The sequence below is a fragment of the Trachemys scripta genome, chromosome 1, assembly GCF_013100865.1.
Source record: "Trachemys scripta elegans isolate TJP31775 chromosome 1, CAS_Tse_1.0, whole genome shotgun sequence".
In the NCBI taxonomy this organism is placed as follows: domain Eukaryota; kingdom Metazoa; phylum Chordata; order Testudines; family Emydidae; genus Trachemys; species Trachemys scripta.
The window spans coordinates 103,588,789-103,606,200 of NC_048298.1; the positions used below are offsets into that span (position 1 = coordinate 103,588,789).

General features: G+C 41.6%; 1 protein-coding gene across 1 annotated transcript; it reads right to left on the reverse strand.

The window, feature by feature from the left end:
- STMP1 (short transmembrane mitochondrial protein 1) lies at positions 1-17,059 on the reverse strand. Its single transcript, XM_034779895.1, has 3 exons — positions 16,938-17,059; positions 9,131-9,184; positions 1-5,257 (listed from the first exon to the last, which is right to left on the reverse strand). Exons 1-3 carry the CDS (start codon positions 16,950-16,952, stop codon positions 5,177-5,179), a joined length of 150 nt encoding a protein of 49 aa, XP_034635786.1. The 5' UTR covers positions 16,953-17,059; the 3' UTR covers positions 1-5,176.
- Between the last annotated feature and the right edge of the window lie 353 nt (positions 17,060-17,412).

Here is a 17,412-nt window from a genome sequence, read left to right on the forward strand (position 1 = left end):
TGATCATTTAAATTTTAATGCATATTTCAAGAGAAGTAATGAATAACATCTGTTATCTTATATTGCTACGTATTCAATAAATAGAACCCACCTCTTGGGAATCCATAAAGGTTAGCAGACACCACTGACAAAATAGCTATTTTTTTCAGTCCCCCAGAGAAAGACGTAAAAAGAGCCGTATAGGGGAATTTGTCTCTCCACTGTTTAACTGCCTACCTCATTGCATGAGGCACCGGTTTCTAAGAAACAAAAATAACGCCATCACACAGCAGTAATATTTACTCTATGCAGAAATGGCAAGGCCTAAACATATTTCTACAAAATGTAATTTATGTTAATGAAATTAATCCCACATCACTTGAACATATGGCACTGATTTGTGTCTTTGTCCTGTGTGTGCTCCATGGCCGGTTGAACAGTATAGGCCCAGTAGCACAAAGGGAGGTAGGGGCCTAAGTATCTTTATGAATCTTGGCTATAGTGATCCAAAGCTGGTACGACCTATGCCCCCAAGCCAGCACAGAATATATCACAGTGCCCCCTAAAAAAAGCAGATGTGGAGAGGTCAACATGAACCTGTTGGGAGGCGTGACTGACAATGCGCCAGGAGAGGGAAGTCTAAGGCCCCATAGAAAGCAATTAGAGTGTTACCATTGACTTCCTTTGGGCCAGGATTTGACATGATGTCATTTAATACACAGAGAAAAGGTCCTTTGCTACTAGGCCAGCAGGGATTGCCTCCCATCAAAATTCATCAGTCCTCAAAGTTGTGCTAAGATGGCCCCCAGAAAACCATGTTCAGCCTTCTTTAACTAGAATGAAGACCTCCATCATTAGGGTCTGTTGGGGGCAGGGCAGAAAAGGGTTAGCGAAGAGAAGTGAAAGGGGAGAGGGAATGAGAGACTCTAAGCAGAAGAATATCAAAACAACCAGAATATTGAGTTCTTGCCTTCATTTGTATAAATGAGGATTCTGCAGGAGTCTGTTTGGCGCTGCCTGATCTGAATGAGGCGCATGAAGTAACACAGGAGCACCTGTGTATTGGGTGCAGCAGGCTGCCTCAGCAGTTTTCCATAGCAAGGTATTCTGGGATAGCTATAACAGCCAACAGACAACCAGCCCGGTTACTCTAGCAGCATGTGGTTGGGTGAGAAGTTGGTCAGAGGAAATGCTAACCTTGAGGTACATTGATAGCTTTTTGGTTTGAAGCATTCTGTGATGTTGTAGGTAAGGGCTCTATTTTTGTTATTTAAACATCTGTAATGCAGCCTTTCTGTGGTAGCATTCCATATCTTCCTTCCCCAGACTTTGAAACAGACTGTGCTCTGTTCTCTCCCATTGCTGTGCCCCCATGAAGGATTCAGCCCTAAAACATGGAGCTAGTAGTTACACCCCAGTTCATCCTAGGTGCTTTTGCAAGGGAAGGGTAGTTTTAGAGTCTGGTTGGTGATTCAGCTATTTACTGCAGTATCATTCATGTGCTCATTGCCCTGGTTCCTGAGTGAAATGGGAAACCTGCTGCCAGATGATGCCTCAAAGATGCTCTCAATTAGTCTAAACTGTGTCTGACCGGCTATAACACCTCTGCGGCCAAAACAATTCTGAACCCTACTGTAGTTGCAGGTACTATGCATCATACACTCTTTATGTCAAATAGAATTTCTGCCAGTTGGATGTGTAACTGTGGGTTGTACCTCAGTATAATCTAGTGTAGCCCATGGCTAACTATTCTGTTTAATGCAATTTATTGTAGAGGGTTTGTGAAATTTTCAAGCATTATTGCCTTCTAAAATGTAATTGAGCTCTCCAGTTTTCCAGGTGGAAGAAAAATAATTTGGGGCTAACATGCAAGGTGTTGCAAACTTTGTAGAACACTTAAAAACGTAAACCCTTATTATTAATACTTTTGTATTGTTTCTATAGCACCACAGATGTGCCTGGTTCTCTCTATTTGAAAAACTTTAGAGGTGGATCGAAAATTTCCTGACATCTGCTGTGAATTGTCAGATGAACATTTGAGATATAAATTGCACCATTCATGCTAAAGCAGCTTCTATGGTCAAAAATTATAGAGAAACCTTAAATACCCATTCCCTCCTCATCGCTGTGTGATGTGCAGGAAGAGCATAATATACTCCTTGGGAAAAAAACTAAATTCACAATAAGTGTTCAAATAATTATAGGTGGTACCTAAAGAAATCTGAGTGGTTTTAAGTACAGTATGTCAAAATTTTGGCTCTAAAGTTCTGGAGAAAGGAAGAAAAATAACTTCCCTCAGATTGTTTATTACCAAATTCATCACATTTGCAAAAGGGGCTTTTAAAAAAGTTAGACAGCATGGGTCCAGTTCTATACTCATTACTCAGGAGAAAAGTGCATGAATACAGAGTGCAAGATTGACTTGAATAGATTTTGGATTACCCAGTGTGAGTCTCTCTCAAAGAATGGTCTGTGCTCAATAGTGGTTTGGCATAGCTGTGTTTTCCTAGGGAATTCCCATCAACATTGATGCGATTTCTCCTTCTCAAGACCCACTACTACCATGATGCTTACTGGTAATCACCAGCAAACAGTGTTATCATTTTAAATGGCTGGTAGGAATGTCTAATATAAACTTTGTTTATTCTTATAGATGGGAATGGTGCCATCTGTTACTAGGGTTGCACGATAAGATTCTGTTTTCAGTCATTTATAACTTTGCCAAACTTTAATTCTTCAATCTGAAATTTTCCATGCCAGGTGTTTGACTCAGAGTCAACTTTTCTGGAAAATTTCAGCTAAAATGGCCTGGCCATTTCCAAGAATGAGATTAGAAGGAAATAAATTTTGCCCACGTTTAAAAAAAATAAAAAATACGCACAACTATTTGGTTGAGAAACTGTAGAACCCCTGTTTTTTGGAGCCTGGATTTGAAATTGGTCAGGGAGGTGGCCTTTGGTTCAGGGATGTGCCTTTTGCCATTCCTGTAAAAATGTGCACAAATTTGATTAAGTTATAAGCCTCTGTACGGTCTCAGATGAATAAGTTTGGCAGTTAAATGCTCGTAAGTTTCTGACTGCTCTGAGCATGCTCCAGCCCCAGGATTCAAGGCTGAGCAGGAATTTCCCTGCAATTGTTCCTCCTGTTCTCTGTGCTCCTCCTGCTGGCACCGTGGAACAGGAGAAAAGCACCCTGATTTGAATGCGGGGGGGAGGAAAGTGGGCCAGGTGGAGAAAAGGCAGTTGCAGAACCTGAAGGATGGTGGGGAAAGGTTGAGGGGTACAGGAGCTGTTGAGGTGGATAGCAGTGGGAGGGGACTGGAGGGTATAGAGGTGCTAAGGAACAAGGGCTCTGTAGTGAAGGTGGCTATTCACAGAAACCCTCTCTCATTTGTTGCAATAGTTGGAAGATGCATAGTGACTGAGACAGGGAATTGCAGGAAAATAAAGGATGGTTTTAGGTGAATGCTGCCCTAGAAAACTGGATGCTATCCTTGCCTATGCCCTGGGGTTCCTGTGTGATGCTGAGCAAGTTACTTGAATCAAACTTTTAATTATAGGTCACTGATTGTATGTTCCACATATACTGGGTGCCCAACCTGAAACACTGGGGCCCAGTTTGCAGAAGTATTGAGCACTCCAACTGCAACTAGAGTCAAATGGAGTTGTGTTTTGAACATATACAGTGCTATAAAATGCTAAATACTCTGAAAAATCCAGCCGTGTGTGTCAAGTTGGCTGCCCAAACTTAGGGGAACCTCTGACAATTTTAGCTTTACTCTCTCTCTCTGCCTCAGTTTGCCACCTGTAAAATGGGGATAATTCCACCCCCTCATCTTACACAGGTGTTGTGAAGTTAATTAATTCTTGTTATAGTTGTTGCTGCAGGGTTACTGACCAGGGGTACCTGATGGGTCTGTTTATTTATACATGTACTTCTAAAAACCATGCATGCAAAGGGAAATGCAAAGGATGGGTGCTTTTTTAATGGAGAACAGTAAACTAATTAGTTAACTAATAAACTTACATCTCTTTTTGCCTGACAGGATGTGTCTCATTTACAGTTCAGGCCAAAGGGTGTAGTACTTGTAACATCATGGCTCAATGCCTCATACTAAAGGGTTTGCATTTCCATTTAATATATTGTGGTTGAGGGAGGTAAAGGGGAACACGCTAGGCTAAGTAGTGCCAGAGCATGCTCAGTGAGGTGGTAAGATGAACCTGTATACATACTAAAATTACTGTCCAATTGCAAAAGAAAAGGTCTGAAGGCAATGCAGGGGGTTGAGGGACTGGTCGGGTGTGTCAAATAGTGCATTCAATGTGCTAATACTTCATCTGGGGAAGAGCCCTGTTCAGGGCAGTAAGGAGAGGATGCAAAAGGGCTGTACGTTTAACCATCTTTAGAAGATGGCTAAGTGAATTTGAGTCAATTGCTGATTCATCATCCCCAGCCTAAGGTATGTCTCCCAAAATGACCAAGGGGAGGAGAAAGGAGTGAAAATGAAATGGGGTGAAGCAATGGAACAGAGCAGAGAAAGAAAAACCAGTGAAGGTAAAATGTAGGTTGAAGCTGGTAGTCTTTTGAGTCAATCATGTTTTCACTCACTTTGTGCAAAGAAAAACACTGCCAAAAACAAGATAATATACAACAGTGGAAACAGACAACTAATCATGTAAATTCAAGGGACACTCAGAAAGCTCTCATTCCATCTCCAGCACAGGGACTGAAATTATCCATGATTCAGTCTCATACAGGAGGATTAAAGAAAGGACAATGACGTAATATAACTCAGAATAAAAAGTCTTCAGAAGTGACTTCCGGATACATATGTTTTAATTTCTTTTGAGGCGTCTTAAGAATTAATATTAGAAAGCATCAGGTAGGGATAATTGTAGGATTTGCAGTGATCTCCAGCTGAGCCATATAAAAATTGATTATAAAATATTATGTAACAGCAAGAAAATCCAAACTTTCTTTTCCAATCACATCAGCTCAGAATCAGGTTTCCTGAAACTCCTGATGTTAGGTCTCACCGCACATTCATGATTGCACTTCAGCTCAAGGACAGCCAGGTTCTGGGAGACTGGAAATGGAGGAAATCCCCAAAAGCCCCACTTCTACTTGGAATTGGTAGCTTGAATGGGAATTACATCCTTGAAATTTGTGTGGAGATGATCTGGTCAACATCAGTGACTTAGGATTTGTCACTGGGAGGTTTCTTCTTAGCTTCCACATCTCTTTTAATATCTTCCAGTTTCTTTGCAAGGTCAGGAATCTTTAATAAAAAAAAAAAAGTTAGACATCATCAGCTGTTTAGTTGACTAATTAGGGAATGCGAGAAAAACTTTATATAAAATTTAACGCTAACAACAAAGAGCTTGCTCCTACGACCCACTCCACAGGACTACCCTGGACAGATGTGCCCCAGATGGAGTCTCATCCAGATCTTTTTGTATGGAAGGAGAGTTAGAGCTAATTTGGGGTAATCTTTGTTGTTCCTGGGAATGGGAAAGGAGGATGGACATATAAAGGAGTAAATAGGACATTTAGAGGACCAGCCTGCCTACTTCGCTGGAAGAAAATGAATTGCCACAAAGTAGGCCGCAGAAAACACCAACTCAATATTATTAACACATTCTTCTGAAAATACCAACAAAGTGTAATGAGAATTTCTGTGGTCTGAGTAATGTAGGAAGTCAGAGTAAATAAACACATTGGCTCCTTTTAGTCTTAATTAAAACCTAGAAGGAGAGCTGTGCAAAAGGAGGAAAATATTTTTTTGCAAGATGTCAAAAGTATTTATTCTGCTCTATTTTTTTAGCCCTAGACAGGTCTGTCAATTTTTGCACTGAAATCTGCAACCTTTTGAAATATCACATTTTAAAGAAAAAAATGAAGATTTTGTTCTAAAGATCAAGTTGAATTGCGAAACTCCAGCAGACTCCCCTTAAAAATAGAAGCATTTTAGACTGAAAATGAACCAGTCAAAATTTTTGACTGATAATGGCAAATGCCATGCTGCAAATTCTTTATTTTAGTGGCAATCATGCAAAATTTGTTTTATTTTTCCCTCAAAGCCACAGTGCCTCAAGTTAACGGATTAAATGAGAATCTCAGCGTTTGTACGAAGATTCTAGCTCTCGTGGTTGTGGAGAACTGCTTGATGAGGAGACCCAACTGGGACGTAAACCATCAAACACCAAAGGCAAATAAAACATAACCCAAAAGGTGTATTTTTAGTCATGATTTTTGGGGGCTCGACTCATGACTTGAGTGGTCAGGTTAGCCATATGGGAAATGTCAGAAGTATCTTTGCAGGGGGCGGCAGGGTGGGAGGAAATTGGACCAATTTTGTGAAACTGAAACTAAGACCCCAAAACTACATATATTTATACATATTTAGGGTGACCAGATGTCCTGATTTTATAGGGACAATCCCGGTATTTGAGGCTTTGCCTGATATAGGCACCTATTACCCCACGCCCCCGTCCCAATTTTTCACACTTGCTGTCTTGTCACCCTATACATATACTTCAGTTTAAGCAAGTATGTAGTCTCACTGATGTCAATAGGGCTACTCACATGCATAAGCATTTGTAGGATTGGGGACAACATGTGAAAGAGCAGAATGTTGAAGCTTTTGAATTTCGTTATGAAAAGTTACACACTGAATTAACCTTACATTCCCTAGCAGCATCTGCAGGGATGATAGTACTTAAAAAAAAAAATCCTTGTTTAATTTACTCTTGGGCCTATTCCTAAAAGAGCTCCCTGTCTAAAGAAGTTTTATACACATGCCAAACACACTCTTGCAGAGAAAAAACACTAACTTTTAATTTAATCACTCTGTTTGTATAATTGGGGCTTTTATGATTAACCATGTGGAAAATCATCTTAGATACTGTAACAATCAAATACTTGGTTCATGCTGGCAAATTAGTTTTACATCACCAGGGGAGAACTTCCTCTGAATTAAAAGCAGAAGTAGCCCTCTTGTGGTGACACTTCAGTTGTACTGTACAAAAATGAGTATACTTCATGCTTTCATTAATTATATATGCAACATACACTCAGGTGAATTTAGGTCTAAACTATGGTATAGGTTTTGTAAAAACAAGCTTTAACAAAACCTAGCTTAAGAAAATTAATGGGGGGAGAGAGAGCTCAGTGGTTCAAGCATTGGCCTGCTAAACCCAGGGTTGTGAGCTCGATCCTTGAGGGGGCCATTTAGGGATATGGGGCAAAAATCAGTACTTGGTCCTGCTAGTGAAGGAGGGAGCTGGACTCAATGACCTTTTGAGGTCCCTTCCAGTTCTATGAGATAAATTTCCCTAACATATGTAGATATACCTGATTTAAAAACAAACAATAGAAACAGCACACCAGGTAGGGAGTCACCTAAGCCAGCCAATGGGAGATGCTCACAAGGAGTGGGGGCATGTGCTAATCCCGACCCTTCTCAGAGATAAGCACCTAAGACCAGGCTGCAGGGAGGCAATTTCTACTTAGCAATCCAGGAATGGAAACCCACTGCCTGAAGTCAGTTGTCTTAGATGCCTAACCTGTTTCTTGAGGGAATGAGTTGTGTGGAGTAAGACAGGCACCTAAAATGGTCAGAGGAAGTGTTTGTGGTGGATAAAGAATAATAATAAAAAATGATTGCTTATGTAATTAGCCAGAGTGGAACAGGAGAGATGGAGGTAGCCCCACATCAGAAGATCCCATAAAACCAGTGATTAGGGCACTCTCCTGAGAGGTCAGAGACCTCTGTTAAAATCCTTTCCCCCCTTTGGCAGATGGGGAAAACAAACCTGGGTCTCCCACATCCCAACTGAGAGCTCTAATCACTCCTCCTTCAACTGAATTTTGAATTGGACCCAATCTGGTAGGCAGCCTCTGAGCACTGCTACCAGATCTGGCCCCTCAGGTGAGTTAGATGTCCTCTGATTTGTGAATCACTCTGGGGCTTAGGCAAGAGATAGGTGCCTGTACACCTAGGACTCGCCAGCGAACATGTTCAGAGGCAGAAATGCAAGCTCCTAAGATTTTGCAATAAAACATTCCTTAGGCACAATGAGAGTTTAGGTGTCTACAGAGTTCAGAGGGAGTTTTGTGCATCGTAATGGAGCCAATACTGGGACTTAGGTGCCTAAGTCTGGGGATTAGGAACCTAAATATCTTTGTGGAGCTCACTCTTCAATTCTTTTAATTTTGAGGTAGCATTAGTAGCACAGGTAAGGAATGTTTTAAATATATGATTTCTAATTGGATAGTAGGTTTTTAATTTTAAATCTACTAAATCCTCAAACCTGCACTGATACTACCGAAGTTTGGAGGCTCAGCCCCAAGGCTTCTGCTCCAAATTCTTGGAAGACAAAATCTCCCCTTAATTCATATTCAGAAAACCTCAATCCAAGGAGATAAGGAAGAGTTCAGGTCTACATAAAATTCCAAGCAGAACTCAATAGGTTGAGCCCTCCCAAACACTCCTGACAATGCCACTTTCATCATCCATAGGAGAGAGAAATACAAATCGCTACAAAACTTTCATACGTAAACAAATAGAACTGGGTGGCAGCTAGTGTACCCTACAGGACAGGGCACTAAACTAGGAATTAGGAGAGCTGATTCTAATCCTTGCTCTACCACTGACCAGCTGTGTGATCTTGGGCAGGTCTTTTCACTTTTCTGGGCCCCCGTTTTCCCCTGCTTTGTCTGTTTAGACTATAAGCTCCTCTTTGGGACAGAGACTGTATCTTAATATGTGTTTGTGCAACACTTGCATAATGGGGCCCTGATCTCAGCTGGGACCTCCAAGCATTACTGTAATACAAATAAATTAGGGCCAGTTCTAGGTGTGGGTAAGCTGGTTGCCCACTTCCATGGGGTGACATACCATTGTGCCACGTGGATGTGTTTTTTGTTTTTTGCTTTATTCTGATTGGCTGGTCATTTTTGCTCTGCTTATTGGCCAGCTTTTTTTTTTTCTTCCTTTCCTCTGATTGGCCAGCTTTTTTTGTTTGTTTATTTGTTTGAGCTCAGCTGCTTGGGGAAGGGGCAGTCAAAGTATTTTCCATCCTGGCCAGTAAAACAGGTAGGGCCACTCCTGCAAACTACTACTACTACTTTAATAAATAATAATACTTACATCATAATTCTGAGCCAGATACATCCCAACCACATTGCCGAGAGCAAAACCAAGCTTAAGAGAAAAAGAAAGAAAAAAGACAGATAATAAACGAAAAGGAGTTTAACATTTCCCCCTCACTTGCACAGAATGTATGAACACTTGGCAGTAGAGGAGGTTGAAAAAAAAATGGTGGTGGCAGGGAAATCATGAATGTTTTTTAAATGGTTTCCATTTCACAGGCTTCAAAATGGAGTTTTTTTCCCCAAATCATTTTCTGAAATCTTGTTTTCATTAAGAGAATGCAGGTGATTTGGGTGGTGGAAAAAAATCTAATTATTTCAAAAAGAGATTTTGGTAAAAACATTGGTTAAAAACCCAGAAAAATTTGCAACACCCCCCCCCCCCCCCCCGCAGAAAATTTAAAATAATATTTCAGTAAAGTTTTTTCATGCAAAAAATTTAAACCAGCTCTACTCAGTTGTTTTTTACTACTCTCCCCGAAGCTTTCTCTTCCTTCAACAATGTACCTATTTATACCCCGACTCCCATAAAAACACCACCACCAGAATGAGACTTCTCTTGATCGCTGTTCGCTTACAATTCCAAGAAATATTTGGTGCAGAGATTGGTCTTTTGTTCTGTAAAGTTCCTTGCATACTATGATTTATATGGTAATGGGTAAGTCCATTAAATATAATGGCACAGGAAAAGTCTTTGTTCAATACTTGTACATCTCTTAGCATAAGGAGGGTCCTGCTCTATGACTGAGGCTCACAGGAGCTACCACAATACAAATACTAAGACTAAAAGGTGCAGGGGGAGGGAAATGGGGGTGGGGTGGGGAAATCACAGGACACAGGCAAATTAAGTGGGTATAAAATATATGGGCTATGGAGATTGTAAGGAAACAGTGCATCAGTGGATTCCTGGGCTGGCCTAGTTATGCTACTTTGTACAGAATGTAAGTTTAGGTCCCAGGCTTGGGATGAGAGTTGCTGGGTGCTAAAGAAATGGTCACTTCAGTCCATGAGTTTTAAAGGAAGAGTAAGAGGGAAATGGAGTGCATAGCTCCTTTCACTCGCAGGCTGAGGAGAAACTCAGGTCTCAATCACACCGGAGAGAAAAAAAAAAAATACCCTTTGTTTCCTCAGAAATATACATCCAGATTTTCCAAAGTGCTTAGCATCCAGCAACTCCAAGTAAAACTCTGGCCCTTATCATTAAATTTCAGATGAAGCTTGCTTGATGTACAAATGCTAATAAGATTTTTCTGACTATCAATACTGCAAATTTGGCCTCATCTCTGAAAATCTGTGTGCTATTTTTTTTTTAATCATCATCAACAGTAACGATTTTGAACTCAAAACCTAGCTAGAAATTGTATTCACTGCACAAAGTAGAACAGAATATAACTCACTCTTCCAATAGCAGAAACACAGCACCAGTCACTGGTAAAAAAAAACCCCAAAACATGTTCTTGTCAGAAAGCTATGGCCATTAATAGAACTGGTTGCACATTTTCACATGCTGATGCCATCATTAACGAAATGATGGAACTGTAAGAGAAATGGAACATTTATTTAAATTATTTGTTTACTCCATTTTTAGAGCTTAGGGCTTCTTGGCTTTTGTATAAAAATGTAGTGTTCTTTTTGTGTGTTTGGTATAAAAGCTGTATTTTATTATCGCAAACTTAACTGTAAATTAATGACGTTTTTTGCATGGGATATTATTAATGCATGCTGCACTGAGATAAGCAGGATTTAAGAGTCTTTTTAATGCTGAAAGTCAATCCAGCAGAAGGGCCTTTCCTATATCTTGGCAGTGTCCATGAATTCACCCAAAAGGCAAGCAGACTCTCAGCTGAGAATTTCAGGACTCTTTGCAAAGATTGGCTTATATTACTAGTCACTGGCACGAACCTTTCAGTCTATCCCTTATAAAATAGTTTTACTAAGAAAGGTCTCGATTTTTTTTCTCCTAGAAAGGACAAAAACACCTTCATTCTCCTGCTCTTAGCCTAAAATATGTCCAAAGCTGGGACCAATACTATACCATGCAATGTCTTATTTTGTATTGCAAATATCTTAACACCTATGTCAAACCCAAGAACATAAACAACTTGTATCCCATTAGTTGAAGTCAGAGCTCCACACACTCCATGCAAGACCAGTCGAGACTGATGTGCTATTTCATCAGTTAGACAGGGTTTAAGAGATGCCACTTCATGAAGAGGGGGAGTCTCACTGTCTAATCTTCATCACTTTTGACAACTAAAAATGCTGCCAATTAAAGGGTACATGCCAATTAAGGACAGTAAGGACTAATGAGGGGCTTCCAACAGTCACCCAACACGCTAAGATACACGTTAAATGTAAAACAAGCAATTACTTAACTCTGAAAGGCAAAAGATATAAAGTTTGTAAGATTATCCCTTTATCTCCCTGCTGCAGCTCCAGCTAGGGTGAAGGAGAGACAGACACCCTTTCCATGCACAGGAAAGGAGAGGAGGGAACCCAGAATTAATATGCCCTTCCTCTTTTCCCTTCACCAGCTTTCAGGCACTAATCAGAAAGTCTTAATTAAAACTGATTTTTAATCAGACATTTGCAACACAAGGACTTCAAGTAGCAGTTGAGTTCAGAAACATTATGACTCCAAAATCTGCTGAGAGTATTAGTCCTATTACCCACTGTTTTCACTGGAACAAACAGATACAAATGAGTCCATTCTGAAGAAATGCATATGCATTTACAGTTTTTTATAAATCTTGTGTTGGACTAGGGGTAGGATATGGAGGCTTATTTTTTAATAAACACCCAAGAGCTAAAGTGATTTAGAAGAGGCTCTCTGCTGGCATTATCAACAGAGACTGGAATTTGAAATAGCCAGCTAACTTAAAAAAAAAAAAATTAAAGAGACCCCAAAGTCCTGATTTTCTAATAAATATGCAATGTATTACTGGGACTTATTGGCACCAAGGCTGAACATACCGGTAGCTAAAAATCCACAATATCTCCAAATTAGGTCAGCAGCACCTATAATGAGAAATGTGAAATGCTGCTGTGCTTTGTTACTGACATGCACCCTGTTGTTTTCTCTGTGTTATTTACTTTTAATAAGTGCCAGGTATTAAAGGCATTAGCATCAATTAAGGATTTAATTAGAATGGTAAATAAATCTCATAGTTGGGCATCTGGCTTTAGCATCTGCCAGAGTTTTCAGACACATGTGGAAAAAGAAAAAAGACAAAGTTTAAAGAATGTTCAGCTAGTCAATGAGGCAAACAGCTGCATTAATTAACAATACCTTAGGACTGGGAATGAGGGGGAAAAGTATCATTTGACTGTGGGCAAAGAGTTTAACTCTGACCTCAGGAACAGCTTATCATATTTGCAGAAGGTCAGAGCAGGGCTGGGCTCAGGGAAAAATAAGCCAGAAGCTTTAAATGAACTGCAGCCAATGCAACAGAACAGGCAGTGCATTGTCAAATCAAAGTGGGAGACTTACCAAGATGAAAACTTGAATGGAGAGTGTGGGTGTGGGGGGGAAACAAAAGACAGAACACAACAACAATACCCATACCAGACCGGAGGGGCAATATGATTAAAATATGCTTAAAACAGCTTTGAGACAGCTGAATTTTTTTGGAACAAAATTTGTATTTTATCACACGATTTAACATATATCACTCTGATACAAGGGTTGGATTTGTTTTACTGTAGCGGTGAGCCAATGAATGCACTGGAGGTGTCAGCCCCATGTGCAACTCTTTTTAAGATGCACTGGCACTATATAAAAGCAGCAGCAGTCCAAAAAGAATATTATTTCACTTGCATGAGCTGTGTCTTATGAAAGTATTGGTAACCTGTGTTTCGTTATTAGCATAAAAGCGAGTGCAATATATGAAAAGATATTAGAACTGAGTCTTCCTATAGGGAGCAAAAGTACCAGTTTTTCAAAAAGGACAATGAATTAAAGCAGTAGTTTTCAATGGGAGACCACAGGTATGTTTAAGATTTCCAAAGGGATCTGCACCTCCATTCAAACATTTTTAAGAGTCCACAATGAAAAAAAAGGTTGAAAACCGCTGAATTAAAGTACACATCAGCCATGCATACATTTTCTTAGAGCAGTGTTTCCCAAACTTGGGACGCCACTTGTGTAGGGAAAGCCCCTGGCGGGCCGGGCCAGTTTGTTTACCTGCCACGTCCGCAGGTCCGGCCGATCGCGGCTCCCACTGGCTGCGGTTCACTGCTCCAGGCCAATGGGAGCTGCGGGAAGTAGCACGGGCCAAGGGATGTACTGGCCGCCACTTCCCGCAGCTCCCATTGGCCTGGAGCAGTGAACCACAGACAGTGGGAGTCGTGATCGGCCAGACCTGCAGACACGACAGGAACACAAACCGGGCCAGCCCGCCAGAAGCTTTCCCTGCACAAGCGGCGTCCCAAGTTTGGGAAACACTGTCTTAGAGAAAGCGTTAAAGCATTGGGCGCTTTCACCTGTACAGTCACCTGACTGGCATCCAACAGAATACATCTGGAGTGATTTGAAGAAAAAAAGTGGCTAAGAATAAAGGAAGCTGTATATTGTAGCTATATAGATAGTGAACCAAAAGAGAATGTAACCAAAATTAGTAAGGCAACAGTATATTCAATGTATGATGGGGGTGTAGACAACTTTTTTTTTATTTGAGGGGGCTAGAGTTAAATAATAGCTGTTGAATATTACTTTGAGTCATTTTGTACCTTGTCTAAATTTGTCCACTTTTAATAAAGTGAGATAAATGAGCTTCTGTTCCAAACTCATTCTTTCCTGCTTTTTGGGAGGGAAGAAACATGGGGGTGGCTAATTCCCCCAGTTATTTACACACATGGTATGCTACATATTCAGAGTACATTTGCAGGGTCTTAACAGGCATGGCCTAAAAATGTATATATTTCTTTGGAATGCAAATATTTTAGATGGGACATCAACTGATAAACCATCACTGTCATATTATAGCTACAACTGTAGGAGAAGAATTGAAACCTTTTTCCATTACTTTAATTGAGTTTACTCTTTCACAAGAGACTTAAATGCAGCTTCTGCTTTGTCTAATCATAACCCTCGACTGCAAACTCCACAGTTGTGTTACACAGAAGATGTAACTTGTCCAAGGTCACACAGTGAGTCACTCTTAAAACGTAGGGCCCTTTTTGTTTTTATGTTTTACTCTATGAACGCAATACTGGAGGGAGAGGGGGGAAATCCAGGGGTCTGTTTAAAACTCACTTAGCTGGTTCATTTCATTCATGATAGCATTTATGTTATTCCACTAATAAATGGATGGGAAAAGTTTTTATATTCTGTCTAGTGTGTGAACTTAAAGTCCCTCATTACTCTGTGATACACAACGAGCACAGCCTGATCTTGCAAGAGGGAAAACTAGACAAGAGTAAATTTTTTTTAAAAAGTGCCGAAAAGTATGTCTACACATAAGCCTCTATGCTAATGGGAGGGGTTCTCCTGTTGGTGCAGGTCCCCCACCTCCCCAAGAGGTAGATGGGAGAATTCTCCCATCCACCTAGTGCTATCTATACCGGGGGTTACATCAGTTTAACTGGTCAGGTGTATGGATTTTTCATACCCCTGGCCTACTGAGACACTGGGGATGGGCAGGGATGGGCCCACCCATTGCTATAGGCCTCCCACCCATAAGGGAAGGAGCCATCGATTCATACCCAAGTGACAGTTATACCAACCTAATTTCCTAGTGTAGACTTAGTTTGATAGATTTTCAATAAGACTTAGGCTATGTCTACACTTAAAATGCTATAGCAGGGCAGTTGCACTCCTGTAGCAGCGTTGATGTAGCACTTCAGTGTGGACACTTACTACAGCAATTGGAGGGGTTCTTCCATCACTGTAGGTAATCCACCTCCCCGGGAGGTGGTAGCTAGGTCAATGGAAGAATTCTTTTGTAGCCCTAGTGCTGTCTACACCAGGGTTAAGTCGGCTTACCTACATATCTCAGGGGTGTGGATTTTTCACACCTTTGAGAAATGTAGTTATGCCAATGTAACTTTCAGGGTAGACTAGCCCTTAGGTTCCAAAGTAGACTGACCTAGTTAAGGGGTTCTCAAACTGGGGGTCAGGACCCCTCAGGGGGCCACGAGGTTATTACATGGGGGGGTCGCAAGCTGTCAACCTTCACCGCAAACCCCGCTTTGCCTCCAGCATTTATAATGGTGTTAAATATATAAAAAGTGTTTTTAATTTATAAGGGGGGGGTCGCACGCAGAGACTTGCTATGTGAAAGGGGTCACCAGTACAAAAGTTTGAGAGCCACTGACCTACTTGCAGGGCTGTGAAAAATTCCACACCCTGTGTAATGTAGGTAGATTGACCTAACCCCTCACTGTATACGCAGATACGTTGATAGAAAAATTCTTCCATAGACCTAGCTATGGGAGAGGCAGATTAACACTATATCAATGGACAAATACGAAGCATCCACATTATGGCATTACAGCACTGTAGCTGTGCCTCTGTACTGCAGTTAGACATGCAGCAAGTCACTTTTGCAAATGGGACTTTCAGGCTAAGTCACTTGTGTGTGTTATAAAGTGTTAGCCATATAATTAACTGCTAGATTGTGATATACTATTCAGTGTGAATAAAGGTCTTAGATCTACTGATTTCAAAGGAACTACTTGGGGTGAAAGGGCATCACAATCTGGCCCTAAAATAATTCTTCTTTTTGCATGTGTGCATAACTTTTAATGAGGAAAAACCCCTCTTGGTACAGTGAATAATATTTAAGGGATGTCAAGGAATGGAGCTAGGGTCCCTGAAAGTACTGGCATATCCAGCTCTAAGGCAGTCCACCTGACAAGCTGCTGAGAGTCAGATGGATGAATTGGCAAGAAACTAGACAGGCTCAACTCAGCTTAATGCAGAGTTAAGTACCCTGGGATGTACAACCAGATAGCTTAGCACCACAGACAAATGAGTGCAGCACTGGTATGGACACAGCAACTTAAGGGTTATACTGCCATTTGGCTACTCTCGCTCAGGATGTATAATTTGAGTGCAGATAACTTGAATTAACTATCCAGTGTGGACATATCCAAAATCATAACCCTAAGGCTCAAGTTCTTGAGCAATTCAATCTCCATGGCTTGAAAGCTGGTGCATCATGAAGGGCATATCTAGACTATGGTAAAGGTGTTTAAAAAAAAAAAAAAAAAAACCCACCACACAGTTAACGTTTTAATGAACAACTTTAGAAAATACAACCACCACCCTAGAGCATGTCAGGGCTAGCTGTATTTTACCACGTTAGCAGGCCCTGGTGTAGCCTCGGCTTCATCTTGCCCAGCTAGCACGTTAACAAAATACAACCGGCACTCAAGTTGCTTAAAACGTGTTAGTTCACCCTTAAGCGCCTTTTATCCTCGTCCAGACCAGCCCTTAAATGGGCAGCAGTTGCAAAACAAGATCCCAGGTTCATCAGTGCCCCAGATCTGGGATCCCTTCAGAAAACCACAGTAGCAAGTCGGGAGGGGGCTTTCCAGTCTCTCTCTCTCTCACACACACACAGAGGTGCTGAAAGCATGTAACTAGCTCCAGGGCCCAATGTATCCATCGCTGGATGAACAGAGCTGGGAAGGGGGATGGGGGGATGTAGCGGCAGCTTCTCTCTCCAGGGTCAGAGACGCCTTTCTCCTGCGTGGGGGCGGGGGGGAGAGAAGGGGAGCGGGTCCCCCAGCAGCAATCCCTTCCTCCCTCCCAACGCAGAGCCGGGACAGGCTCCACGTGGAGGGGCTTTGCAGACACTTACCAGAAACTGAAACATGGTGTAACCGGGCTGCCTCTCTCCTCCCAGGGGCGGACGGGGAAGTAACTCACCCCAGCGGCAACTTCTCTTCCGGGTCCCATCCTCCCTGCTGCTGCCTCACTAGTTTAGGGATTTGATGGATGCCTGAGCAATCCTATCCTTTCTGGTCTTGCACGCCCGGCCCTCTTTCCCCTCCCTTTAGCCCCGCCTCTGGAGAGGTGACCCTGGGCTCAGAGTGGGACTGCCCTATGGTGGAGTAGTGAGGATTGCTTTCCGAAAATACACAGTGCAGAAGCCCCTTGTGGTAGATATGGTGTTTCTCCACCGAGCAAACACCTCCACTCCCAAGCACACAGTCTGATATTCCTACTGACGAGACCCATAGTGTCATAAACATCCCCAACCCTGCACTGAATAAGGCTGAAAGTTCAGAGTTCTGCAAAATCTAAAATAGAGATTATGCTTTGAAGTGTGTGTG